The sequence below is a fragment of the Pleurodeles waltl genome, chromosome 2_2 (assembly GCF_031143425.1).
Source record: "Pleurodeles waltl isolate 20211129_DDA chromosome 2_2, aPleWal1.hap1.20221129, whole genome shotgun sequence".
Classification (NCBI taxonomy): domain Eukaryota; kingdom Metazoa; phylum Chordata; class Amphibia; order Caudata; family Salamandridae; genus Pleurodeles; species Pleurodeles waltl.
Window position 1 is genome coordinate 1,193,122,199 of NC_090439.1, and position 22,255 is coordinate 1,193,144,453.

Here is a 22,255-nt window from a genome sequence, read left to right on the forward strand (position 1 = left end):
ATTACAATAGGATGCAATGGGGAAACATAGGGATAGGGGCAACACAAACCATATACTCCAAAAGTGGAATGTGAACCACGAATGGACCCCAAACCTATGTGACCTTGTAGAGGGTCGCTGGGACTATTAGAAAATAGTGAGAGTTAGAAAAATAACCCTCCCCAAGACCCTGAAAAGTGAGTGCAAAGTGCACCAAAGTTCCCCTAAGGACAAAATAGTCGTGTTAGAGGGAGAATGCAAGGAAAACACAAATCAGCAATGCAACAACGATGGATTCCTGTCTGAAGGTACCTGTGGAACAAGGGGACCAAGTCAAAAAGTCACAAGCAGCTCGGAGATGGGCAGATGCCCAAGAAATGCCAGCGGTTGGTGCAAAGAAGCTCTTACTAGGCTGAAGAACTGTGAATACTGCAGGAACGACAAGGGTTAGAGACTTCCCCTTTGGAGGATGGATCCCCCACGCCTTGGAGAGTCGTGCAGAAGTGTTTTCCCGCCGGATGGACGCCAACAAGCCTTGCTACACGCAAATCGTGCGTTTGGCGTTTTTGGACGCTGCTGGGGCCCAGGAGGGACCAGAAGGTCGCAAATTGGACCTGCAGAGAGAGGGGACGTCGAGCAAGACAAAGAGCCCTCACTGAAGCAGGTAGCACCCGGAGAAGTGCCAGAAACAGGCACTACGAGGATGCGTGAAACGGTGCTCGCCGAAGTTGCACAAAGGAGTCCCACGTCGCCGGAGACCAACTTAGAAAGTCGTGCAATGCAGGTTAGAGTGCCGTGGACCCAGGCTTGGCTGTGCACACAGGATTTCCGCCGGAAGTGCACAGGGGCCGGAGAAGCTTGCAAAGTCGCGGTTCCCAGCAATGCAGCCCAGCGAGGTGAGGCAAGGACTTACCTCCACCAAACTTGGGCTGAAGAGTCACTGGACTGTGGGGGTCACTTGGACGGTGTCGCTGGATTCGAGGGACCTCGCTCGTCGTGCTGAGAGGAGACCCAAGGGACCGGTAATGCAGCTTTTTGGTGCCTGCGGTTGCAGGGGGAAGATTCCGTCGACCCACGGGAGATTTCTTCGGAGCTTCTGGTGCAGAGAGGAGGCAGACTACCCCCACAGCATGCACAAGCAGGAAAACAGTCGAGAAGGCGGCAGGATCAGCGTTACAGAGTTGCAGTAGTCGTCTTTGCTACTATGTTGCAGGTTTGCAGGCTTCCAGCGCGGTCAGCGGTCGATTCCTTATCAGAAGGTGAAGAGGGAGATGCAGAGGAACTCGGCTGAGCTCATGCATTCGTTATCTACAGTTTCCCCAGAGACAGAGACCCTAAATAGCCAGAAAAGAGGGTTTGGCTACCTAGGAGAGAGGAAAGGCTACTAACACCTGAAGGAGCCTATCACAAGGAGTCTCTGACGTCACCTGGTGGCACTGGCCACTCAGAGCAGTCCAGTGTGCCAGCAGCACCTCTGTTTCCAAGATGGCAGAGGTCTGGAGCACACTGGAGGAGCTCTGGACACCTCCCAGGGGAGGTGCAGGTCAGGGGAGTGGTCACTCCCCTTTCCTTTGTCCAGTTTCGCGCCAGAGCAGGGGCTAAGGGGTCCCTGAACCGGTGTAGACTGGCTTATGCAGAATTGGGCACATCTGTGCCCAACAAAGCATTTCCAGAGGCTGGGGGAGGCTACTCCTCCCCTGCCTTCACACCATTTTCCAAAGGGAGAGGGTGTCACACCCTCTCTCAGAGGAAGTTCTTTGTTCTGCCATCCTGGGCCAGGCCTGGCTGGACCCCAGGAGGGCAGATGCCTGTCTGAGGGGTTGGCAGCAGCAGCAGCTGCAGAGAAACCCCAGGAAGGGCAGTCTGGCAGTACCAGGGTCTGTGCTACAGACCACTGGGATTATGGAATTGTACCAACAATGCCAGGATGGCATAGAGGGGGCAATTCCATGATCATAGACATGTTACATGGCCATATTCGGAGTTACCATGGTGAAGCTACATATAGGTAGTGACCTATATGTAGTGCACGCGTGTAATGGTGTCCCCGTACTCACAAAGTTCAGTGAATTGTCTCTGAACAATGTGGGGGCACCTTGGCTAGTGCCAGGGTGCCCTCACACTAAGTAACTTTGCACCTAACCTTTACCAGGTAAAGGTTAGACATATAGGTGACTTATAAGTTACTTAAGTGCAGTGTAAAATGGCTGTGAAATAACGTGGACGTTATTTCACTCAGGCTGCAGTGGCAGGCCTGTGTAAGAATTGTCAGAGCTCCCTATGGGTGGCAAAAGAAATGCTGCAGCCCATAGGGATCTCCTGGAACCTCAATACCCTGGGTACCTCAGTACCATATACTAGGGGATTATAAGGGTGTTCCAGTAAGCCAATGTAAATTGGTTAAAATGGTCACTAGCCTGTCAGTGACAATTTGGAAAGAAATGAGAGAGCATAACCACTGAGGTTCTGATTAGCAGAGCCTCAGTGAGACAGTTAGTCACTACACAGGTAACACATACAGGCACACTTATGAGCACTGGGGCCCTGGGTTACCAGGGTCCCAGTGACACATACAACTAAAACAACATATATACAGTGAAAAATGGGGGTAACATGCCAGGCAAGATGGTACTTTCCTACAGGAAGTCTCTAGCCCTTTTCGTTCCTGCAGAAACCTCAGCTTCTTCTGTCCAGTCGAAGCTTCTTTGCACCCGCAGCTGGCATTTCCTGGGCATCTGCCCATCTCCGACTTGCTTGTGACTTTTGGACTTCGTCCCCTTGTTCCACCGGTACCCTAGATTGGAAATCCACAGTTGTTGCATTGCTGGTTTGTGTCTTTCCTGCATTATTCCTCTAACACGACTATTTTTTCCTTAGGGGAACTTTAGTGCACTTTGCACTCACTTTTCAGGGTCTTGGGGAGGGTTATTTTTCTAACTCTCACTATTTTCTAATAGTCCCAGCGACCCTCTACAAGGTCACATAGGTTTGGGGTCCATTCGTGGTTCGCATTCCACTTTTGGAGTATATGGTTTGTGTTGCCCCTATCCCTATGTTTCCCCATTGCATCCTATTGTAACTATACATTGTTTGCACTGTTTTCTAAGACTATACTGCATATTTTTGCTATTGTGTATATATATCTTGTGTATATTTCCTATCCTCTCACTGAGGGTACACTCTAAGATACTTTGGCATATTGTCATAAAAATAAAGTACCTTTATTTTTAGTATAACTGTGTATTGTGTTTTCTTATGATATTGTGCATATGACACTAAGTGGTACTGTAGTAGCTTCACACGTCTCCTAGTTCAGCCTAAGCTGCTCTGCTAAGCTACCATTATCTATCAGCCTAAGCTGCTAGACACCCTATACACTAATAAGGGATAACTGGGCCTGGTGCAAGGTGCAAGTACCCCTTGGTACTCACTACAAGCCAGTCCAGCCTCCTACAGTAACATGCCAGGCAAGATGGTACTTTCCTACACTATCACCCACAAACAAATGGACTGGTTGAGAGGTTTAATAAAACTCTCAAAGAAATGATAATGGGACTCCCTGAAAATCTCCGGAGGAGATGGAATGTCCTGTTACCTTGCCTCCTTTTTGCTTACAGGGAGGTACCCCAAAAAGGAGTGGGCTTCAACCCCTTTGAACTCCTATTTGGACACCCTGTAAGAGGTCCTCTAACACTTGTGAAGGAGGGTTGGGAAAAACCTTTAAAAGCCCCTAAGCAAGACATAGTGGACTATGTACTTGACCTAAGATCCAGAATGGCTGAGTACATGAAAAAGGCCATCAAAAACCTTCAGGCCAGCCAAGAGCTTCAAAAGCAATGGCATGACCAGATGGCTGTTCTGATTCAGTACCAACCAGGGCAGAAAGTGTGGGTCTTGGAGCCTGTGGTCCCAAGAGCACTCCAAGACAAATGGAGTGGACCCCACATTATTGTTCAGAAAAAGGGAGAAGTCACCTACTTGGTTGACTTGGGCACTGCCAGGAGTCCCCTTAGGGTGCTCCATGTCAATCGCCTGAAACACTACTATAACATGGCTGATCTCACCCTGCTCATGGCAACAGATGAGGGACAGGAAGAAGAGAGTGACCCTCTCCCTGATCTATTCTCTTCCATAGAACAAGATGCTCTTGTGGAAGGTGTAGCTTTGGCAGATTGTCTTACTGCTGAGCAGAAAGACCACTGCATAAATCTCCTGGGTCAGTTTTCTGAACTCTTTTCTACTGTGCCAGGCACCACTTCTTGGTGTGAGCACACTATAGATACTGGAGACAGCTTGCCTGTCAAAAGTAAGATCTATAGGCAGCCTGACCACGTCAGAGACTGCATAAAACAAGAGGTTCAGAAAATGCTTGAACGTGGAGCGGTTGAGCACTCTTAAAGTCCATGGGCCTCTGCTGTGGTACTTGTACCAAAGCCTCATTCCAAAGATGGGTAAAGGGAAATGAGATTTTGTGTAGACTACAGAGGTCTCAACCAGGTAACTAAAACTGATGCTCACCCTATACCCAGGGCAGATGAGCTAATAGATACACTGGCATCTGCCAAGTATCTAAGCACCTTTGATTTGACTGCAGGGTATTGGCAGATCAAGCTATCACAGGATGCTAAAGCAAAAACTGCATTTTCTACCATTGGAGGGCACTACCAATTCACAGTAATGCCCTTTGGTTTGAAAAATGCAGCTGCCACTTTTCAGAGGTTGGTGAACACAGTCCTGCAAGGGTTGGAGGCTTTTAGTGCAGCATATCTAGGTGATATAGCTGTCTTTAGCTCCACCTGGGATGATCACCTGGTCCACCTGTGGAAAGTTTTGGAGGCCCTGCAAAAGGCAGGCTTCACTATCAAGGCTTCCAAGTGCCAGATAGGGCAGGGGAAAGTGGTTTATCTGGGACACCTTGTAGGTGGAGAACAGATTGCACCACTTCAGGGGAAAATCCAAACTATTATAGATTGGGTTCCCCCTACAACTCAGACCCAGGTGAGAGCCTTCTTAGGCCTCACTTGGTACTACAGGAGGTTCATCAAGAACTATGGCTCCATTGCAGCCCCTCTTAATGACCTCACTTCAAGAAAGATGCCTAAAAAGGTATAGTGGACAGCTAGCTGTCAGAAAGCTTTTGATGAGCTGAAACAGGCCATGTGCTCTGCACCTGTCCTAAAAAGCCCCTGTTACTCCAAAAAATTAATTGTCCAAACTGATGCATCTGAATTAGGGGTAGGGACAGTCTTATCACAACTTAATTCTGAGGGCCAGGATCAACCTGTTGCTTTTATAAGCAGGAAGTTGACTCCTAGAGAAAAGCGTTGGTCTGCCATAGAGAGGGAGGCCTTTGCTGTGGTCTGGGCACTGAAGAAGTTGAGGCCATACCTGTTTGGCATTCACTTCATTGTTCAGACAGACCACAAACCTCTACTTTGGCTAAAACAAATGAAAGGTGAAAACCCTAAATTGTTGAGGTGGCCCATATCTCTACAGGGAATGGACTATACAGTGGAACATAGACCTGGGAGTACCCACTCCAATGCAGATGGACTCTCCAGATATTTCCACTTAGACAATGAAGACACATCAGGTCATGGCTAGTCTTAATGTACTTCGTTTGGGGGGGGGGGGTTGTGTAGGAAAGTACCATCCTGCCTGGCATGTTACCCCCATATTTAACTGTATATATGTTGTTTTAGTTGTATGTGTCACTGGGACTCTGCCAGCCAGGGCCCCAGTGCTCATAAGTGTGCCCTGTATGTGTTACCTGTATGCTGACTAACTGTCTCACTGAGGCTCTGATAACCAGAACCTCAGTAGTTCTGCTCTCTCATTTCTTTCCAAATTGCCACTAACAGGCTAGTGACCAATTTCACCAATTTACATTGGCATACTGTGTAGGAAAGTACCATCTTGCCTGGCATGTTACTCCCATATTTCACTGTATATATGTTGTTTTAGTTGTATGTGTCACTGGGACCCTGCCAGCCAGGGCCCCAGTGCTCATAAGTGTGCCCTGTATGTGTTACCTGTGTTATGACTAACTGTCTCACTGAGGCTCTGATATTCAGAACCTCAGTGGTTATGCTCTCTCATTTCTTTCCAAATTCTCACTAACAGGCTAGTGACCAATTTCACCAATTTACATTGGCATACTGGAACACCCTTATAATTCCTTTGTATATGGTACTAAGGTACCCAGGGTATTGGGGTTCCAGGAGATCCCTATGGGCTGCAGCATTTCTTGTGCCACCCATAGGGAGATCTGACAATTCTTACACAGGCCTACCAGTGCAGCCTGAGTGAAATAATGTCCACATTATTTCACAGCCATTTACCACTGCACTTAAGTAACTTATAAGTCACCTATATGTCTAACCTTTACCTGGTAAAGGTTAGGTGCTAAGTTACTTAGTGTGTGGGCACCCTGGCACTAGCCAAGGTGCTCCCACATTGTTCAGGGCAAATTCCCCGGACTTTGTGAGTGCGGGGACACCATTACACACGTGCGCTATACATATGTCACGACATATGTTTAGCGTCACAATGGTAACTCTGAACATGGCCATGTAACATGTCTAGGATCATGGAATTGTCACCCCAATGACATTCTGGCATTGGGGAGACAATTCCATGATCCCCCGAGTCTCTAGCTCAGACCCGGGTACTGCCAAACTACCTTTCCCGGGGTTTCACTGCAGCTGCTGCTGCTGCCAACCCCTCAGACAGGTTTCTGCCCTCCTGGGGTCCAGCCAGGCTTGGCCCAGGAAGGCAGAAAAAAGGACTTTCTCAGAGAGAGGCTGTTACACCCTCTCCTTTTGGAAAAAGGTGTTAGGGCTGGGGAGGAGTAGCCTCCCACAGCCTCTGGAAATGCTTTAATGGGCGCAGATGGTGCCCATTTCTGCATAAGCCAGTCTACACCGGTTCAGGGATCCTCCAGCCCTGGTCTGGCACGAAACTGGACAAAGGAAAGGGGAGTGACCACTTCCCTGACCTGCACCTCCCCTGGGAGGTGCCCAGAGCTCCTCCAGTGTGCTCCAGACCTCTGCCATCTTGGAAACAGAGGTGCTGCTGGCACACTGGACTGCTCTGAGTGGCCAGTGCCAGCAAGTGACGTCAGAGACTCCTTCTGATAGGCTCCTCCAGGTGTTGCTAGCCTATCCTCTCTCCTAAGTAGCCAAACCTCCTTTTCCGGCTATTTAGGGTCTCTGCTTTGGGGAATTCTTTAGATAACGAATGCAAGAGCTCATCAGAGTTCCTCTGCATCTCTCTCTTCACCTTCTGCCAAGGAATTGACCGCTGAATGCTCTGGAAGCCTGCAAAACTGCAACAAAGTAGCAAAGACGACTACTGCGTCCTTGTAACGCTGATCCGGCCGCCTTCTCGACTGTTTTCCTGGTGGTGCATGCTGTGGGGGTGGTCTGCCTCCTCTCTGCACTAGAAGCTCCGAAGACATCTCCAGTGGGTCGACGGAATCTTCCCCTGCAACCGCAGGCACCAAAAGACTGCATCACCGGTCCTCTGGGTCCCCTCTTAGCATGACGAGCGCGGTCCCTGGAACTCAGCAACTCTGTCCAAGTGACTCCCACAGTCCAGTGACTCTTCAGTCCAAGTTTGGTGGAGGTAAGTCCTTGCCTCCCCACGCTAGACTGCATTGCTGGGTACTGCATGATTTGCAGCTGCTCCGGCTCCTGTGCACTCTTCCAGGATTTCCTTTGTGCACAGCCAAGCCTGGGTCCCCGACACTCTAACCTGCAGTTCACGACCTCCTGAGTTGTCCTCTGGGATCGTGGGACCTTCTTTTGTGACTTCGGGTGAGCTCCGTTTCACTCTTCTTTGTAGTGCCTGTTCTGGCACTTCTGCGGGTGCTGCTTGCTTCTGAGTGGGCTCTTTGTCTTGCTGGACGCTCCCTCTGTCTCCTCACACAATTGGCGACATCCTGGTCCCTCCTGGACCACAGCAGCATCCAAAAACCCTAACTGCGACCCTTGCAGCTAGCAAGGCATGTTGGCGTTTTTTCTGCACAGAAACACATCTGCAAGCTTCTTCACGACGTGTGACATCCATCCTCCAAAGGGAAAGTTCCTAGTCCTCTTCAATCTTGCAGAATCCACAGCTTCTACCATCTGGTGGCAGCTTCTTTGCACCCACAGCTGGCATTTCCTGGGCATCTGCCCACTCACGACCTGAGTGTGACTCTTGGACTTGGTCCCCTTGTTTCACAGGTTCTCTCGTCTGGAAATCCATCGTTGTTGCATTGCTGGTGTTGGTCTTCCTTGCAGATTTCCCCTATCACGACTTCTGTGCTCTTTGGGGAACTTAGGGGCACTTTGCACCCACTTTTCAGGGTCTTGGGGTGGGCTATTTTTCTAACCCTCACTGTTTTCTTACAGTCCCAGCGACCCTCTACAAGGTCACATAGGTTTGGGGTCCATTCGTGGTTCGCATTTCACTTCTAGAGTATATGGTTTGTGTTGCCCCTGTACCTATGTGCTCTCATTGCAACCTATTGTGACTATACATTGCTTGCACTGTTTTCTATTGCTGTTACTGCATATTTTTGGTATTGTGTACATATATCTTGCGTATATTTGCTATCCTCATACTGAGGGTACTCACTGAGATATTTTTGGCTTATTGTCATAAAAATAAAGTACCTTTATGTTTAGTATATCTGTGTATTGTGTTTTCTTATGATATTGTGCATATGACACCAGTGGTATAGTAGGAGCTTTACACGCCTCCTAGTTCAGCCTAAGCTGCTCTGCTAAGCTACCTTTTCTATCAGCCTAAGCTGCTAGACACCCCTCTACACTAATAAGGGATACCTGGACCTGGTGCAAGGTGTAAATACCCCTTGGTAACCACTACAAGCCAGGCCAGCCTCCCACATTGGTTGTGCAGCGGTGGGATAACTACTTACCACTTTGTCATTTTGTACTTTTCATAAGAGAAAAATATACTAAACAAGTTCAGTGTATGTACACCTAACCAAAAAGTTTTGCTTTTCTTCTATTACTCTTTTGCTAAGTGCTGAAAAGTACCTCTAAAACTTTCAAAAAGTTCTTAAAAGTTGAAAAAGTTTTTTTCCTGTTCTTTAAAAAGTTCTGAAACTTTTTCTTACTTTTTCTGCCCCTTAAACCTTTTCTATCATGTCTGGTACAGGTCAAACTGTAGTTCTGACCAGAGTTGCTTATGACCACCTTAGCTGGAAAGGAGAAAGGAGTCTCTGCGTTGAAAGAGGTTTAGGGGTAGGGAAGAATCCCTCAAGAGAATTGTTAGTTAATATGCTCATTGAACAGGATAAGACCTTAGTTGGCACCTCTGGTGAGAGATTAGCTGATGGTTCACACTCTGATTCTGGGGTAGCCCCAGTTAAAGGGTTAGAAGGGAACCTTCCCAACCTGCCCCTTAGCAGCCCACCTAGCAGGGCTGGTACTGATGTGAGTTCTCATCATAGTATAGAGGTTGCTCCGTTAGGCCAGGTTGTTAGAGTGCCATCTGTTAAGGACAGGTCTCCCTCTGTTCATTCACACCATTCTTCTGTGTCAAGGCATGCCCAACCCACCCTCCCTGAAGACAGAGTGTTAGAAAGGGAACTCAATAGATTGAGAATGGAAGAATCCAGGCTGAAGCTCAAGAAGCAACAGCTGGATTTAGATAGGCAAGCATTTGACTTAGAAAAAGAAAGACAGAGGTTGGGGTTTGGACCCCATGGTGGCAGCAGCAGTATTACAGATAGTAATCCTGTAAAAGAGCATGATTCTAGGAATCTGCACAAGATAGTTCCCCCTTACAAAGAGGGGGATTACATTAACAAGTGGTTTGCTGCACTTGAGAGGGCCTGTAATGTACAGGGGGTCCCTCAAAGGCAGTGGGCTGCTATCCTATGACTATCTTTCAGTGGAAAGGGTAAGGATAGGCTCCTTACTGTTAAAGAAAGTGATGCCAATGATTTTACAGTTCTTAAGAATGCACTCCTAGATGGTTATGGCTTAACCACTGAACAGTACAGGATCAAGTTCAGAGAAACCAAAAAGGAGTCTTCACAAGACTGGGTAGACTTTGTTGACCATTCAGTGAAGGCCTTGGAGGGGTGGTTACATGGCAGTAAAGTTTCTGACTATGAAAGCCTGTATAACTTAATCCTGAGAGAGCATATTCTTAATAATTGTGTGTCTGATTTGTTGCACCAGTATCTAGGGGACTCAGATCGGACCTCTCCCCAAGAATTGGCAAATGTTCAGGGCAAATTCCCCGGACTTTGTGAGTGCGGGGACACCATTACACGCGTGCACTACACATAGGTCACTACCTATGTGTAGCTTCATAATGGTAACTCCGAATATGGCCATGTAACATGTCTATGATCATGGAATTGCCCCCTCTATGCCATCCTGGCATAGTTGGCACAATCCCATGATCCCACGAGTCTCTAGCTCAGACCCTGGTACTGCCAAACTACCTTTCCCAGGGTTTCACTGCAGCTGCTGCTGCTGCCAACCCCTCAGACAGGTTTCTGCCCTCCTGGGGTCCAGCCAGGCTTGGCCCAGGAAGGCAGAACAAAGAACTTCCTCAGAGAGAGGGTGTTACACCCTCTCCCTTTGGAAAAAGGTGTTAGGGCTGGGGAGGAGTAGCCTCCCCCAGCCTCTGGAAATGCTTTCATGGGCACAGATGGTGCCCATTTCTGCATAAGCCAGTCTACACCGGTTCAGGGACCCCTCAGTCCTGCTCTGGCGCGAAACTGGACAAAGGAAAGGGGAGTGACCACTCCCCTGACCTGCACCTCCCCTGGGACCTTCTTTTGTGACTTCGAGTGAGCTCCGGTTCACTCTTCTTCGTAGTGCCTGTTCCGGCACTTCTGCGGGTGCTGCTTGCTTCTGAGTGGGCTTTTTGTCTTGCTGGATGCCCCCTCTGTCTCCTCACGCAATTGGCAACATCCTGGTCCCTCCTGGGCCACAGCAGTATCCAAAAACCCTAACCGCGACCCTTGCAGCTAGCAAGGCTTGTTGGTGGTCTTTCAGCACGGAAACACCTCTGCAAGCTTCTTCACGACGTGGGACATCCATCCTCCAAAGGGGAAGTTCCTAGTCCTCTTCGTTCTTGCAGAATCCACAGCTTCTACCATCCGGTGGCAGCTTCTTTGCACCCACAGCTGGCATTTCCTGGGTATCTGCCCACTCACTACCTGAGTGTGACTCTTGGACTTGGTCCCCTTGTTCCACAGGTTCTCTCGTCTTGAAATCCATTGTTGTTGCATTGCTGGTGTTGGTCTTCCTTGCAGAATTCCCCTATCACGACTTCTGTGCTCTTTGGGGAACTTAGGTGCACTTTGCACCCACTTTTCAGGGTCTTGGGGTGGGCTATTTTTCTAACCCTCACTGTTTTCTTACAGTCCCAGCGACCCTCTACAAGGTCACATAGGTTTGGGGTCCGTTCGTGGTTCGCATTTTACTTCTAGAGTATATGGTTTGTGTTTCCCCTGTACCTATGTGCTCTCATTGCAACCTATTGTGTCTATACATTGCTTGCACTGTTTTTTATTGCTATTACTGCATATTTTTGGTATTGTGTACATATATCTTGTGTATATTTGCTATCCTCATACTGAGGGTACTCACTGATATACTTTTGGCATATTGTCATAGAAAAAAGTGCCTTTATTTTTAGTATATCTGTGTATTGTGTTTTCTTAAGATATTGTGCATATGACACCAGTGGTATAGTAGGAGCTTTACACGCCTCCTAGTTCAGCCTAAGCTGCTTTGCCATAGCTACCTTCTATCAGCCTAAGCTGCTAGAAACACCTCTTCTACATTAATAAGGGATAACTGGAGCTGGCACAAGGTGTAAGCACCTCTGGTACCCACTACAAGCCAGGCCAGCCTCCTACAGGGAGATGCAGAGGAACTCTGGTGAGCTCTTGCATTCGGTATCTGAAGAATTCCCCAAAGCAGAGACCCTAAATTGCCAGAAAAGGAGGTTTGGCTACCTAGGAAGGAGGATTGGCTACTAAGAGAGGTAAGAGCATATCAGAAGGAGTCTCTGAAGTCACCTGCTGGCACTGGCCACTCATAGCAGTCCAGTGTGCCAGCAACACCTCTGTTTCCAAGATGGCAGAGGTCTGGGGCACACTGGAGGAGCTCTGGGCACCTCCCCTGGGAGGTGCAGGTCAGGAGAGTGGTCACTCCCCTTTCCTTTGTCCAGTTTCGCGCCAGAGGAGGGCTGGGGGATCCCTAAACATGTGCATACTGGCTTATGCAGAGAAGGGCAGCATCTGTGCCCATCAAAGCATTTCCAGAGGATGGGGGAGGCTACTCCTCCCCAGCCATCACACCTATTTCCAAAGGGAGAGGGTGTCACACCCTCTCTCAGAGGAAATCCTTTGTTCTGCATTCCTGGGCCAGGGCTGCCTGGACCCCAGGAGGGCAGAAACCTGTCTGAGGGGTTGGCAGCAGCAGCAGCTGCAGTGGAGACCCCGGAAAGGCAGTTTGGCAGTACCCGGGTTCTGTGCTGGAGACCCGGGGGATCATGGAAACGTCTCCCCAATGCCAGAATGGCATTGGGGTGACAATTCCATGATCTTAGACATGTTACATGGCCATGTTCGGAGTTACCATTGTGATGCTATACATAGCTAGTGACCTATGTATTGTGCACTCGTGTAATGGTGTCCCCGCACTCACAAAGTCCGGGGAATTTGCCCTGAACGATGTGGGGGCACCTTGGCTAGTGCCAGGGTGCCCACACACTAAGTAACTTAGCACCTAACCTTTACCAGGTAAAGGTTAGACATATAGGTGACTTATAAGTTACTTAAGTGAAGTGGTAAATGGCTGTGAAATAAAGTTGACGTTATTTCACTCAGGCTGCAGTGGCAGGCCTGTGTAAGAATTGTCAGAGCTTCCTATGGGTGGCAAAAGAAATGATGCAGCCCATAGGGATCTCCTGGAACCCCAATACCCTGGGTACCTCAGTACCATATACTAGGGAATTATATGGGTGTTCCAGTATGCCAATGTGAATTGGTGAAATTGGTCACTAGCCTGTTAGTGACAATTTGGAAAGCAGAGAGAGCATAACCACTGAGGTTCTGGTTAGCAGAGCCTCAGTGAGACAGTTAGTCATAACACAGGTAACACATACAGGGCACACTTATGAGCACTGGGGCCCTGGCTGGCAGGGTCCCAGTGACACATAGACTAAAACAACATATATACAGTGAAATATGGGGGTAACATGCCAGGCAAGATGGTACTTTCCTACAAATACTGCACTAATGATGAAGTAAAAACAAAAACACTGGCACTGACGGGAATTACCTTGTGTGGGAAAGTGCTCTTTGTGAAACAGCAAAATGCAGTCACTCAAGGTGAAGCTAGCCAGTGTGTAAATAAGCTTACCCACTGCCCCAAGCAGTATGATGTAGTGGGCAGAAGCAAAATGTGAATGACACAACAAAAGACCAATGGGTGAAGAGAGCTGGCGGGAAAGACCCTTTCAGTAGGTACATAAAATACATACATAAAACTTTACTAAAATCCAAAGGTCTTTGCTAACGCCGGACCTAACAAGAGCTCATTCTCCATTCACCTTTATTAGATTGCCCGCTTAAACTCCTGACTACGCCCATGTTTGTCACTCAAGTGCCTGAGCGGTGCGCGGTGCTGAAGGGGTAATGGAGTAACAACTGTGTAAAGGCTCTGCGTCCTGAAAAGAGATGTGCAGTGTTTATTTTATATGATGCAACCAGACATGGCAACAGACGTGAATTAAGCTGCAGATTCTCAATTTTAATAAACCAAAAATGGTCCTATTGTTTGTTTCTCCCACCTAAATCCCCTCTGCTTCAAGTTCAAGATATTACCAGTCTGGCCTCCCTGAGATCTTAGGACCCTGGACAGGATCCACAAACCCTGCACAAAAACTCAGGGCCTCATTTGAATGGGTTACAGACATCTGCAGGGTAGCTTCCCAGATCAGCCAAAATGAATAAATAAATAAATGCTATGGGGCAGATTTACAAGAAACTGGTGCACCAGTGCCCACAGGATCAGTGCTGATGCACCACTTTTCTTGCATTGCCCATGTCCCACCTAATGACACCATGGGTGCGCCGCATTTCTTATATGGCGCACCATGGCGCTCATTAGGACAATAGCGTCAGAAGTTTTGATGCTATTTGTAGGAAAGTACCATCTTGCCTGGCATGTTACCCCCATTTTTCACTGTATATATGTTGTTTTAGTTGTATGTGTCACTGGGACCCTGGTAACCCAGGGCCCCAGTGCTCATAAGTGTGCCTGAATGTGTTACCTGTGTAGTGACTAACTGTCTCACTGAGGCTCTGCTAATCAGAACCTCAGTGGTTATGCTCTCTCATTTCTTTCCAAATTGTCACTAACAGGCTAGTGACCATTTTTACCAATTTACATTGGCTTACTGGAACACCCTTATAATTCCCTAGTATATGGTACTGAGGTACCCAGGGTATTGGGGTTCCAGGAGATCCCTATGGGCTGCAGCATTTCTTTTGCCACCCATAGGGAGCTCTGACAATTCTTACACAGGCCTGCCACTGCAGCCTGAGTGAAATAACGTCCACGTTATTTCACAGCCATTTTACACTGCACTTAAGTAACTTATAAGTCACCTATATGTCTAACCTTTACCTGGTAAAGGTTAGGTGCAAAGTTACTTAGTGTGAGGGCACCCTGGCACTAGCCAAGGTGCCCCCACATTGTTCAGAGCCAATTCCCTGAACTCTGTGAGTGCGGGGACACCATTACACGCGTGCACTACATATAGGTCACTACCTATATGTAGCTTCACCATGGTAACTCCGAATATGGCCATGTAACATGTCTATGATCATGGAATTGCCCCCTCTATACCATCCTGGCATAGTTGGCACAATCCCATGATCCCAGTGGTCTGTAGCACAGACCCTGGTACTGCCAAACTGCCCTTCCTGGGGTTTCACTGCAGCTGCTGCTGCTGCCAACCCCTCAGACAGGCAGCTGCCCTCCTGGGGTCCAGCCAGGCCTGGCCCAGGATGGCAGAACAAAGAACTTCCTCTGAGAGAGGGTGTGACACCCTCTCCCTTTGGAAAATGGTGTGAAGGCAGGGGAGGAGTAGCCTCCCCCAGCCTCTGGAAATGCTTTGTTGGGCACAGATGTGCCCAATTCTGCATAAGCCAGTCTACACCGGTTCAGGGACCCCTTAGCCCCTGCTCTGGCACGAAACTGGACAAAGGAAAGGGGAGTGACCACTCCCCTGACCTGCACCTCCCCTGGGAGGTGTCCAGAGCTCCTCCAGTGTGCTCCAGACCTCTGCCATCTTGGAAACAGAGGTGCTGCTGGCACACTGGACTGCTCTGAGTGGCCAGTGCCACCAGGTGACGTCAGAGACTCCTGCTGATAGGCTCCTTCAGGTGTTAGTAGCCTATCCTCTCTCCTAGATAGCCAAACCCTCTTTTCTGGCTATTTAGGGTCTCTGTCTCTGGGGAAACTTTAGATAACGAATGCATGAGCTCAGCCGAGTTCCTCTGCATCTCTCTCTTCACCTTCTGATAAGGAATCGACCGCTGACCGCGCTGGAAGCCTGCAAACCTGCAACATAGTAGCAAAGACGACTACTGCAACTCTGTAACGCTGATCCTGCCACCTTCTCGACTGTTTTCCTGCTTGTGCATGCTGTGGGGGTAGTCTGCCTCCTCTCTGCACCAGAAGCTCTGAAGAAATCTCCAGTGGGTCGACGGAATCTTCCCCCTGCAACCGCAGGCACCAAAAAGCTGCATTACCGGTCCCTTGGGTCTCCTCTCAGCACGACGAGCGAGGTCCTTCGAATCCAGCGACTCTGTCCAAGTGACCCCCACAGTCCAGTGACTCTTCAGCCCAAGTTTGGTGGAGGTAAGTCCTTGCCTCACCTCGCTGGGCTGCATTGCTGGGAACCGCGACTTTGCAGCTACTCCGGCCCCTGTGCACTTCCGGTGGAAATCCTTCGTGCACAGCCAAGCCTGGGTCCACGGCACTCTAACCTGCATTGCACGACTTTCTAAGTTGGTCTCCGGCGACGTGGGACTCCTTTGTGCAACTTCGGCGAGCACTGTTTCACGCATCCTCGTAGTGCCTGTTTCTGGCACTTCTCTGGCTGCTACCTGCTTCAGTGAGGGCTCTTTGTCTTGCTCGACGTCCCCTCTCTCTTCAGGTCCAATTTGCGACCTCCTGGTCCCTCCTGGGCCCCAGCAGCGTCCAAAAACGCCAAATGCACGATTTGCAGCTAGCAAGGCTTGTTGGGGTTCTTTCAGTGGGAAAACACTTCTTCACGACTCTCCACGGCGAGAGGGATCCGTCCACCAAAGGGAAAGTCTCTAGCCCTTTTCGTTCCTGCAGAAACCTCAGCTTCTTCTGTCCAGTCGAAGCTTCTTTGCACCCGCAGCTGGCATTTCCTGGGCATCTGCCCATCTCCGACTTGCTTGTGACTTTTGGACTTGGTCCCCTTGTTCCACAGGTACCCTAGATTGGAAATCCACAGTTGTTGCATTGCTGGTTTGTGTCTTTCCTGCATTATTCCTCTAACACGACTACTTTGTCTTTAGGGGAACTTTAGTGCACTTTGCACTCACTTTTCAGGGTCTTGGGGAGGGTTATTTTTCTAACTCTCACTATTTTCTAATAGTCCCAGCGACCCTCTACAAGGTCACATAGGTTTGGGGTCCATTCGTGGTTCGCATTCCACTTTTGGAGTATATGGTTTGTGTTGCCCCTATCCCTATGTTTCCCCATTGCATCCTATTGTAACTATACATTGTTTGCACTGTTTTCTAAGACTATACTGCATATTTTTGCTATTGTGTATATATATCTTGTGTATATTTCCTATCCTCTCACTGAGGGTACACTCTAAGATACTTTGGCATATTGTCATAAAAATAAAGTACCTTTATTTTTAGTATAACTGTGTATTGTGTTTTCTTATGATATTGTGCATATGACACTAAGTGGTACTGTAGTAGCTTCACACATCTCCTAGTTCAGCCTAAGCTGCTCTGCTAAGCTACCATTATCTATCAGCCTAAGCTGCTAGACACCCTATACACTAATAAGGGATAACTGGGCCTGGTGCAAGGTGCAAGTACCCCTTGGTACTCACTACAAGCCAGTCCAGCCTCCTACACTATTGTGTCGCTTTGCTGCACTAACATCAAGAATAATGACTCTAGTGCAGCAAGGTGCAAGTAGGCCCACAGGTTTCTATCCGTGCATCATTTTGATGCCTGTTTTGAGCAAGCATTAATAATTGCTTGAAAAATGGTGCGGTGAAATCTTGTAGATTTCACTGCGTCACTTTTGCGGGCCTCCTAAAGCCAGAACACCCCCATTGCATGCATTATGCCTGAAGCAGGCATAATTTGGCTCAAGGGGGTGCAAAGTGTGGCAATGCGAGCATTGTGCCACTTTGTTAATACGATGTGGGAAAAGAGCCTTCCTAACTCCGCATTAGCATAAAACAATGACGCTAATGTAACGAAGGAAGACGCTAGGGGATTGTAAATCTGCCCCTTAGTTCTTATGCGCAGGGTGGACGGTGGGGCCTATTCAAAGCACATATTAGTGTATTGAACAGCTGCAACATTTGTATTCATGAGTCTTTCTTTCCCTTCCTTCCTGTTGGCAACTTTGAATTCTGCAACATATAGATTTTGGGTGTTGTTCCTGGATCCTGCATGGACTCTGTAAGTAAGTGGGAATCACAGTGGCAAGTGACTCCTCACATTGCTTCTTGTGATGCCACCAGACTAGCGATGGAGTGATGTCACTTCCTGTGATGTCATGTAGTGGCATCTTGGTAACTTGAGATCCATCCAAACATGGATTGTACATGAGCAAGACATGTTGTTTTTATCATCGAAATCATGCGAGGGAACTAAATTCAACACTAGGCAAATGCAATTTAAAATCTCACCTAAATAGAAGGGACTCTTGTTTATTCCCAGGAAGTGCATATCTGAAGCAGTGGACATCAACCTATGCCTCAGTGAGAGCAAAGTCTGCCCCTGTCAATCCTGAAGGTAAGGGAACCTGCTTTCAAGATATTCTGATAACTCAAACACCTTGATTTGGATCCTGTCAAAGCCCTTCTCAGTCGGTATGGAGACCTGTAAATACATTAATGTGGTTGGCCTAATTTAAATATGAATTTCAGATTGTTGCTTGATGCTAGCATGGGAGACTGAGCAGAGAACAGGAGAGCATGAGAGAGTGGGAAAGACAGAGAGAATGATAGAGAACCAACCCCTGTGGCTTGAGTCACAAATACTTAAACCCAAAGGGTATCACACATCTCTTTACCTGGAACCATGGCATCACTGCGGCAGTCGTACAGCATCCCAAGGTGAAGAGGTCTGCCAAGGGCTGCTAACTTAATTACAGAAGATGCTTCGGCTGCCATCATTTCAACAGAGATCAGACTGAAATACATAAAACCCACCTGGGTTAGTCTCATCCCCTTTCATTGCACATATTCAAACCTATAACCTGGTTTAGCCTCATGAGCATGGTGGTATAGACAGTACTACATCATTTCATTGAACATTCAATGCTATGAGTGTTACAGTCAGTTGTGATCCTTCAGATCTGCATTCATTCATTACTGTCAGTGTTAGAGTTAGTGAAGAGCATCCTGATCCTCAGTCACTCATTACTGTCAGTCTGAGAGTCAGAGGAGGGCCTCCGGATCCACAATCACTCATTACTGCCAGTGTGACAGTCGGTGTAGAGCCTCTTGATCAACAATCACTCATTACTGTCAGTGTGTAGGAGGCTGGCCTGGCTTGTAGTGGGTACCAAGGGGTACTTACACTCTGTGCCAGGTCCAGTTATCCCTTATTAGTGTAGAAGAGGTGTTTCTAGCAGCTTAGGCTGATAGAAGGTAGCTATAGCAGAGCAGCTTAGGCTGAACTAGGAGACATGCAAATCTCCTACTATACCACTTATATCATATAGCACTATATCATAAGAAAACACAATACTCAGAGTTACTAAAAATAATGGTACTTTATTTTAGTGACAACATGCCAAAATTATCTCAGAGGATATACTCTCTTAGGAGGTAAGTAATATACACAAAATATATACACACAAACCAAAATCAGGTTAGTAACAGGTAGAAAAGTAGTGCAAACAATGTAGAATCACAACAGAATGCAATAGGGAGAAATAAGCCTAGGGGCAACACAAACCATATAATCCAAAAGTGGAATGCGAACCACAAATGGACCCCAGGCCTAGGGTAGTGTGTAGAGGGTCGCTGTGAGTGTAAGAAAACACTAAGGGTGCCAGGAACTTCTCCTTTGGTCAGAGGATGTCCCATGGCATGCTGGAGGATTCAGCGTTGTTTCCACGCAGAAATACCGCAAACAAGCCTTGCTAGCTGCAAGGGTCGCGGTAGAGGTTTTTAGGTGCTGCTGGGGACCAGGAAGGACCAGGATGTCGCCAAATGGAGGAGGAGAAAGAGGGGGTGCTCAGCAACTCAGAGAGGCCCCACAGAAGCAGGCAGCACCTACAGAAGTACCCGAACAGGCACTTGGAAGATTTGTGAACCGGAGCTGGCTCAGAGTCACAAAGGAGGGTCACACGACACCGGAGGCCAACTCAGAGGGTTGAGCACTGCAGGACAGAGTGCTGGGGACCCAGGCTAGGGTGTGCATGAAGGAAATCCTGGAAGAGTGTACAGGAGGCGGAGCAGCTGCAAATCACGCAGTACACAGGTTTGCAGTCTAGCGTGGGTAGGCAAGGACTTACCTCCACCAAACTTGGACTGCAGTATCACTGGACTGTGGGAGTCACTTGGATAGAGTTCCTGTGTTCCAGGGACCACACTCGTCAGGATGAGAGGGGACCCAGAGGACCGGTGTTGCAGTCTTTTGGTGCCTGTGTTAGCAGGGGGAAGATTCCTTCGACCCACTGGAGATTTCGTCAGAGCTTCTAGTGCAGAGTGAAGGCAGGCTGCCCCCAGAGCATGCACCACCTGGAAACAGTAGAGAAAGCCGGCAGGATTAGGCGCTACAATGTTGCTGGTAGTCGTATTGCTACTTTGTTGCGGTTTTGCAGGTGTCCTGGAGCAGTCAGCGATCGATCCTTGGTAGAAGTCGAAGAGGGAGATGCAGAGGAACTCTGGGGAGCTCTTGCATTCGTTATCTGAAGAATTCCCCAGAGGAGAGACCCTAAAAAGCCAGAAAAGGAGGTTTGGCTACCAAGAAAGGAGGACTGGCTACCAAGAAAGGTAAGAGCCTACCAGAGGGGGTCTCTGACGTCACCTGCTGGCACTGGTCACTCAGAGCAGTCCAGTGTGCCCCCAACACCTCTGTTTCCAAGATGACAGAGGTCTGGGAAACACTGGAGGAGCTCTGGGCACCTCCCCTCGGAGGTGCAGGTCAGGGGAGTGGTCACTCCCCTTTCCTTTGTCCAGTTTCGCGCCAGAGCAGGGCTGGGGGATCCCTGAACCGGTGTAGACTGGCTTATGCAGAGATGGGCACCATCTGTGCCCATCAAAGCATTTCCAGAGGCTGGGGGAGGCTTCTCCTCCCCAGCCCTTCACACCTATTTCCAAAGGGAGAGGGTATAACACCCTCTCTCAGAGGAAATCCTTTGTTCTGCCTTCCTGGGCCAGGGCTGCCTGGACCCCAGGAGGACAGAAACCTGTCTGAGGGGGTGGCAGCAGCAGCAGCTGCAGTGGAAACCCCAGAAAGGCAGTTTGGCAGTACCCGGGTTCTGTGCTAGAGACCCGGGTGATCATGGAATTGTCCCCCCAATACCAGAATGGTATTGGGGTGACAATTCCATGATCTTGGACATGTTACATGGCCATGTTCCGAGTTACCATTGTGACGCTATACATAGGTAGTGACCTATGTATGGTGCACACGTGTAATGGTGTCCCCGCACTCACAACGTCCGGGGATTTTGCCCTGAACGATGTGGGGGCACCTTGGCTAGTGCCAGGGTACCCACACACTAAGTAACTTGGCACCCAACCTTCACTAAGTGAAGGTTAGACATATAGGTGACTTATAAGTTACTTATGTGCAGTAAAAAATGGCTGTGAAATAACGTGGACGTTATTTCACTCAGGCTACACTGGCAGGCCTGTGTAAGAATTGTCAGAGCTCCCTATGGGTGGCAAAATAATTGCTGCAGCCCCTAGGGATCTCCTGGAACCTCAATACCCTGGGTACCTCAGTATCATTTACAAGGGGATTATATGGGTGTACCAGTGTGCCAATGTGAATTGGTAAATTTAGTAACTAGCCTATTAGCGACAAATTTGGAAAGCAGAGAGAGCATAACCACTGAGGTTCTGGTTAGGAGAGCCTCAGTGAGACAGTTAGGCATCACACAGGGAACACATACAGGGCACATACTTACGAGCACTGGGGCCCTGCCTGGCAGGGTCCCAGTGACACATAGACTAAAACAACATATATACAGTGAAATATGGGGGTAACATGCCAGGCAAGATGGTACTTTCCTACACAACCCCCACCCCACCCCAAACGAAGGACAATAAGACTAGCCACGACCTGATGAGTCTTCATTGTCTAAGTGGAAATATCTGGAGAGTCCATCTGCAATGGAGTGGGTACTCCCAGGTCTATGTTCCACTGTATAGTCCATTCCCTGTAGAGATATGGACCATCTCAACAATTTAGGGTTTTCACATTTCATTTGTTTTAGCCAAAGTAGAGGTTTGTGGTCTATCTGAACAATAAAGTGAGTGCCAAACAGATATGGCCTCAACTTTTTCAGTGCCCAGACCACAGCAAAGGACTCCCTCTCTATGGCAGACCAATGCATTTCTCTAGGGGTCAGCCTTCTGCTGATAAAAGCAACTGGTTGATCCTGGCCCTCTGAATTCAGTTGTGATAAGACTGCCCCTACCCCTAATCCAGATGCATCAGTTTGAACAATGAATTTCTTGAAGTAACTTGGGCTTTTTAGGACAGGTGCAGTTCACATGGCCTGTTTCAGCTCCTCAAAAGCTTTCTGACAGCTAGCTGTCCACAATACCTTTTTAGGCATTTTTTTACTTGTGAGATCATTAAGTGGGGCTGCAATGGAGCCATAGTTCTTTATGAACCTCCTGTAATACCCAGTGAGGCCTAGGAAGGCTCTCATCTGGGTCTGTGTTGTAGGGGGAACTCAATTCATGATTGCCTGGATTTTCCCCTGAAGTGGTGCAATCCGTTCTCCACCTACCAGGTGTCCCAGAT

At 48.4% G+C, this 22,255-nt stretch overlaps 1 protein-coding gene across 1 annotated transcript in view; it reads right to left on the reverse strand.

Moving 5' to 3' along the window:
* LOC138275227 (verrucotoxin subunit beta-like) overlaps window positions 1-22,255 on the reverse strand; it is a 426,431-nt gene that overhangs the window by 363,140 nt on the left and 41,036 nt on the right. The window contains exon 2 of the mRNA XM_069219075.1: window positions 18,336-18,454. Within this exon, the coding sequence (XP_069075176.1) occupies window positions 18,336-18,438 (103 nt within the window). The 5' untranslated portion in view covers window positions 18,439-18,454. The remainder of the gene's footprint in view (window positions 1-18,335; window positions 18,455-22,255) is intronic.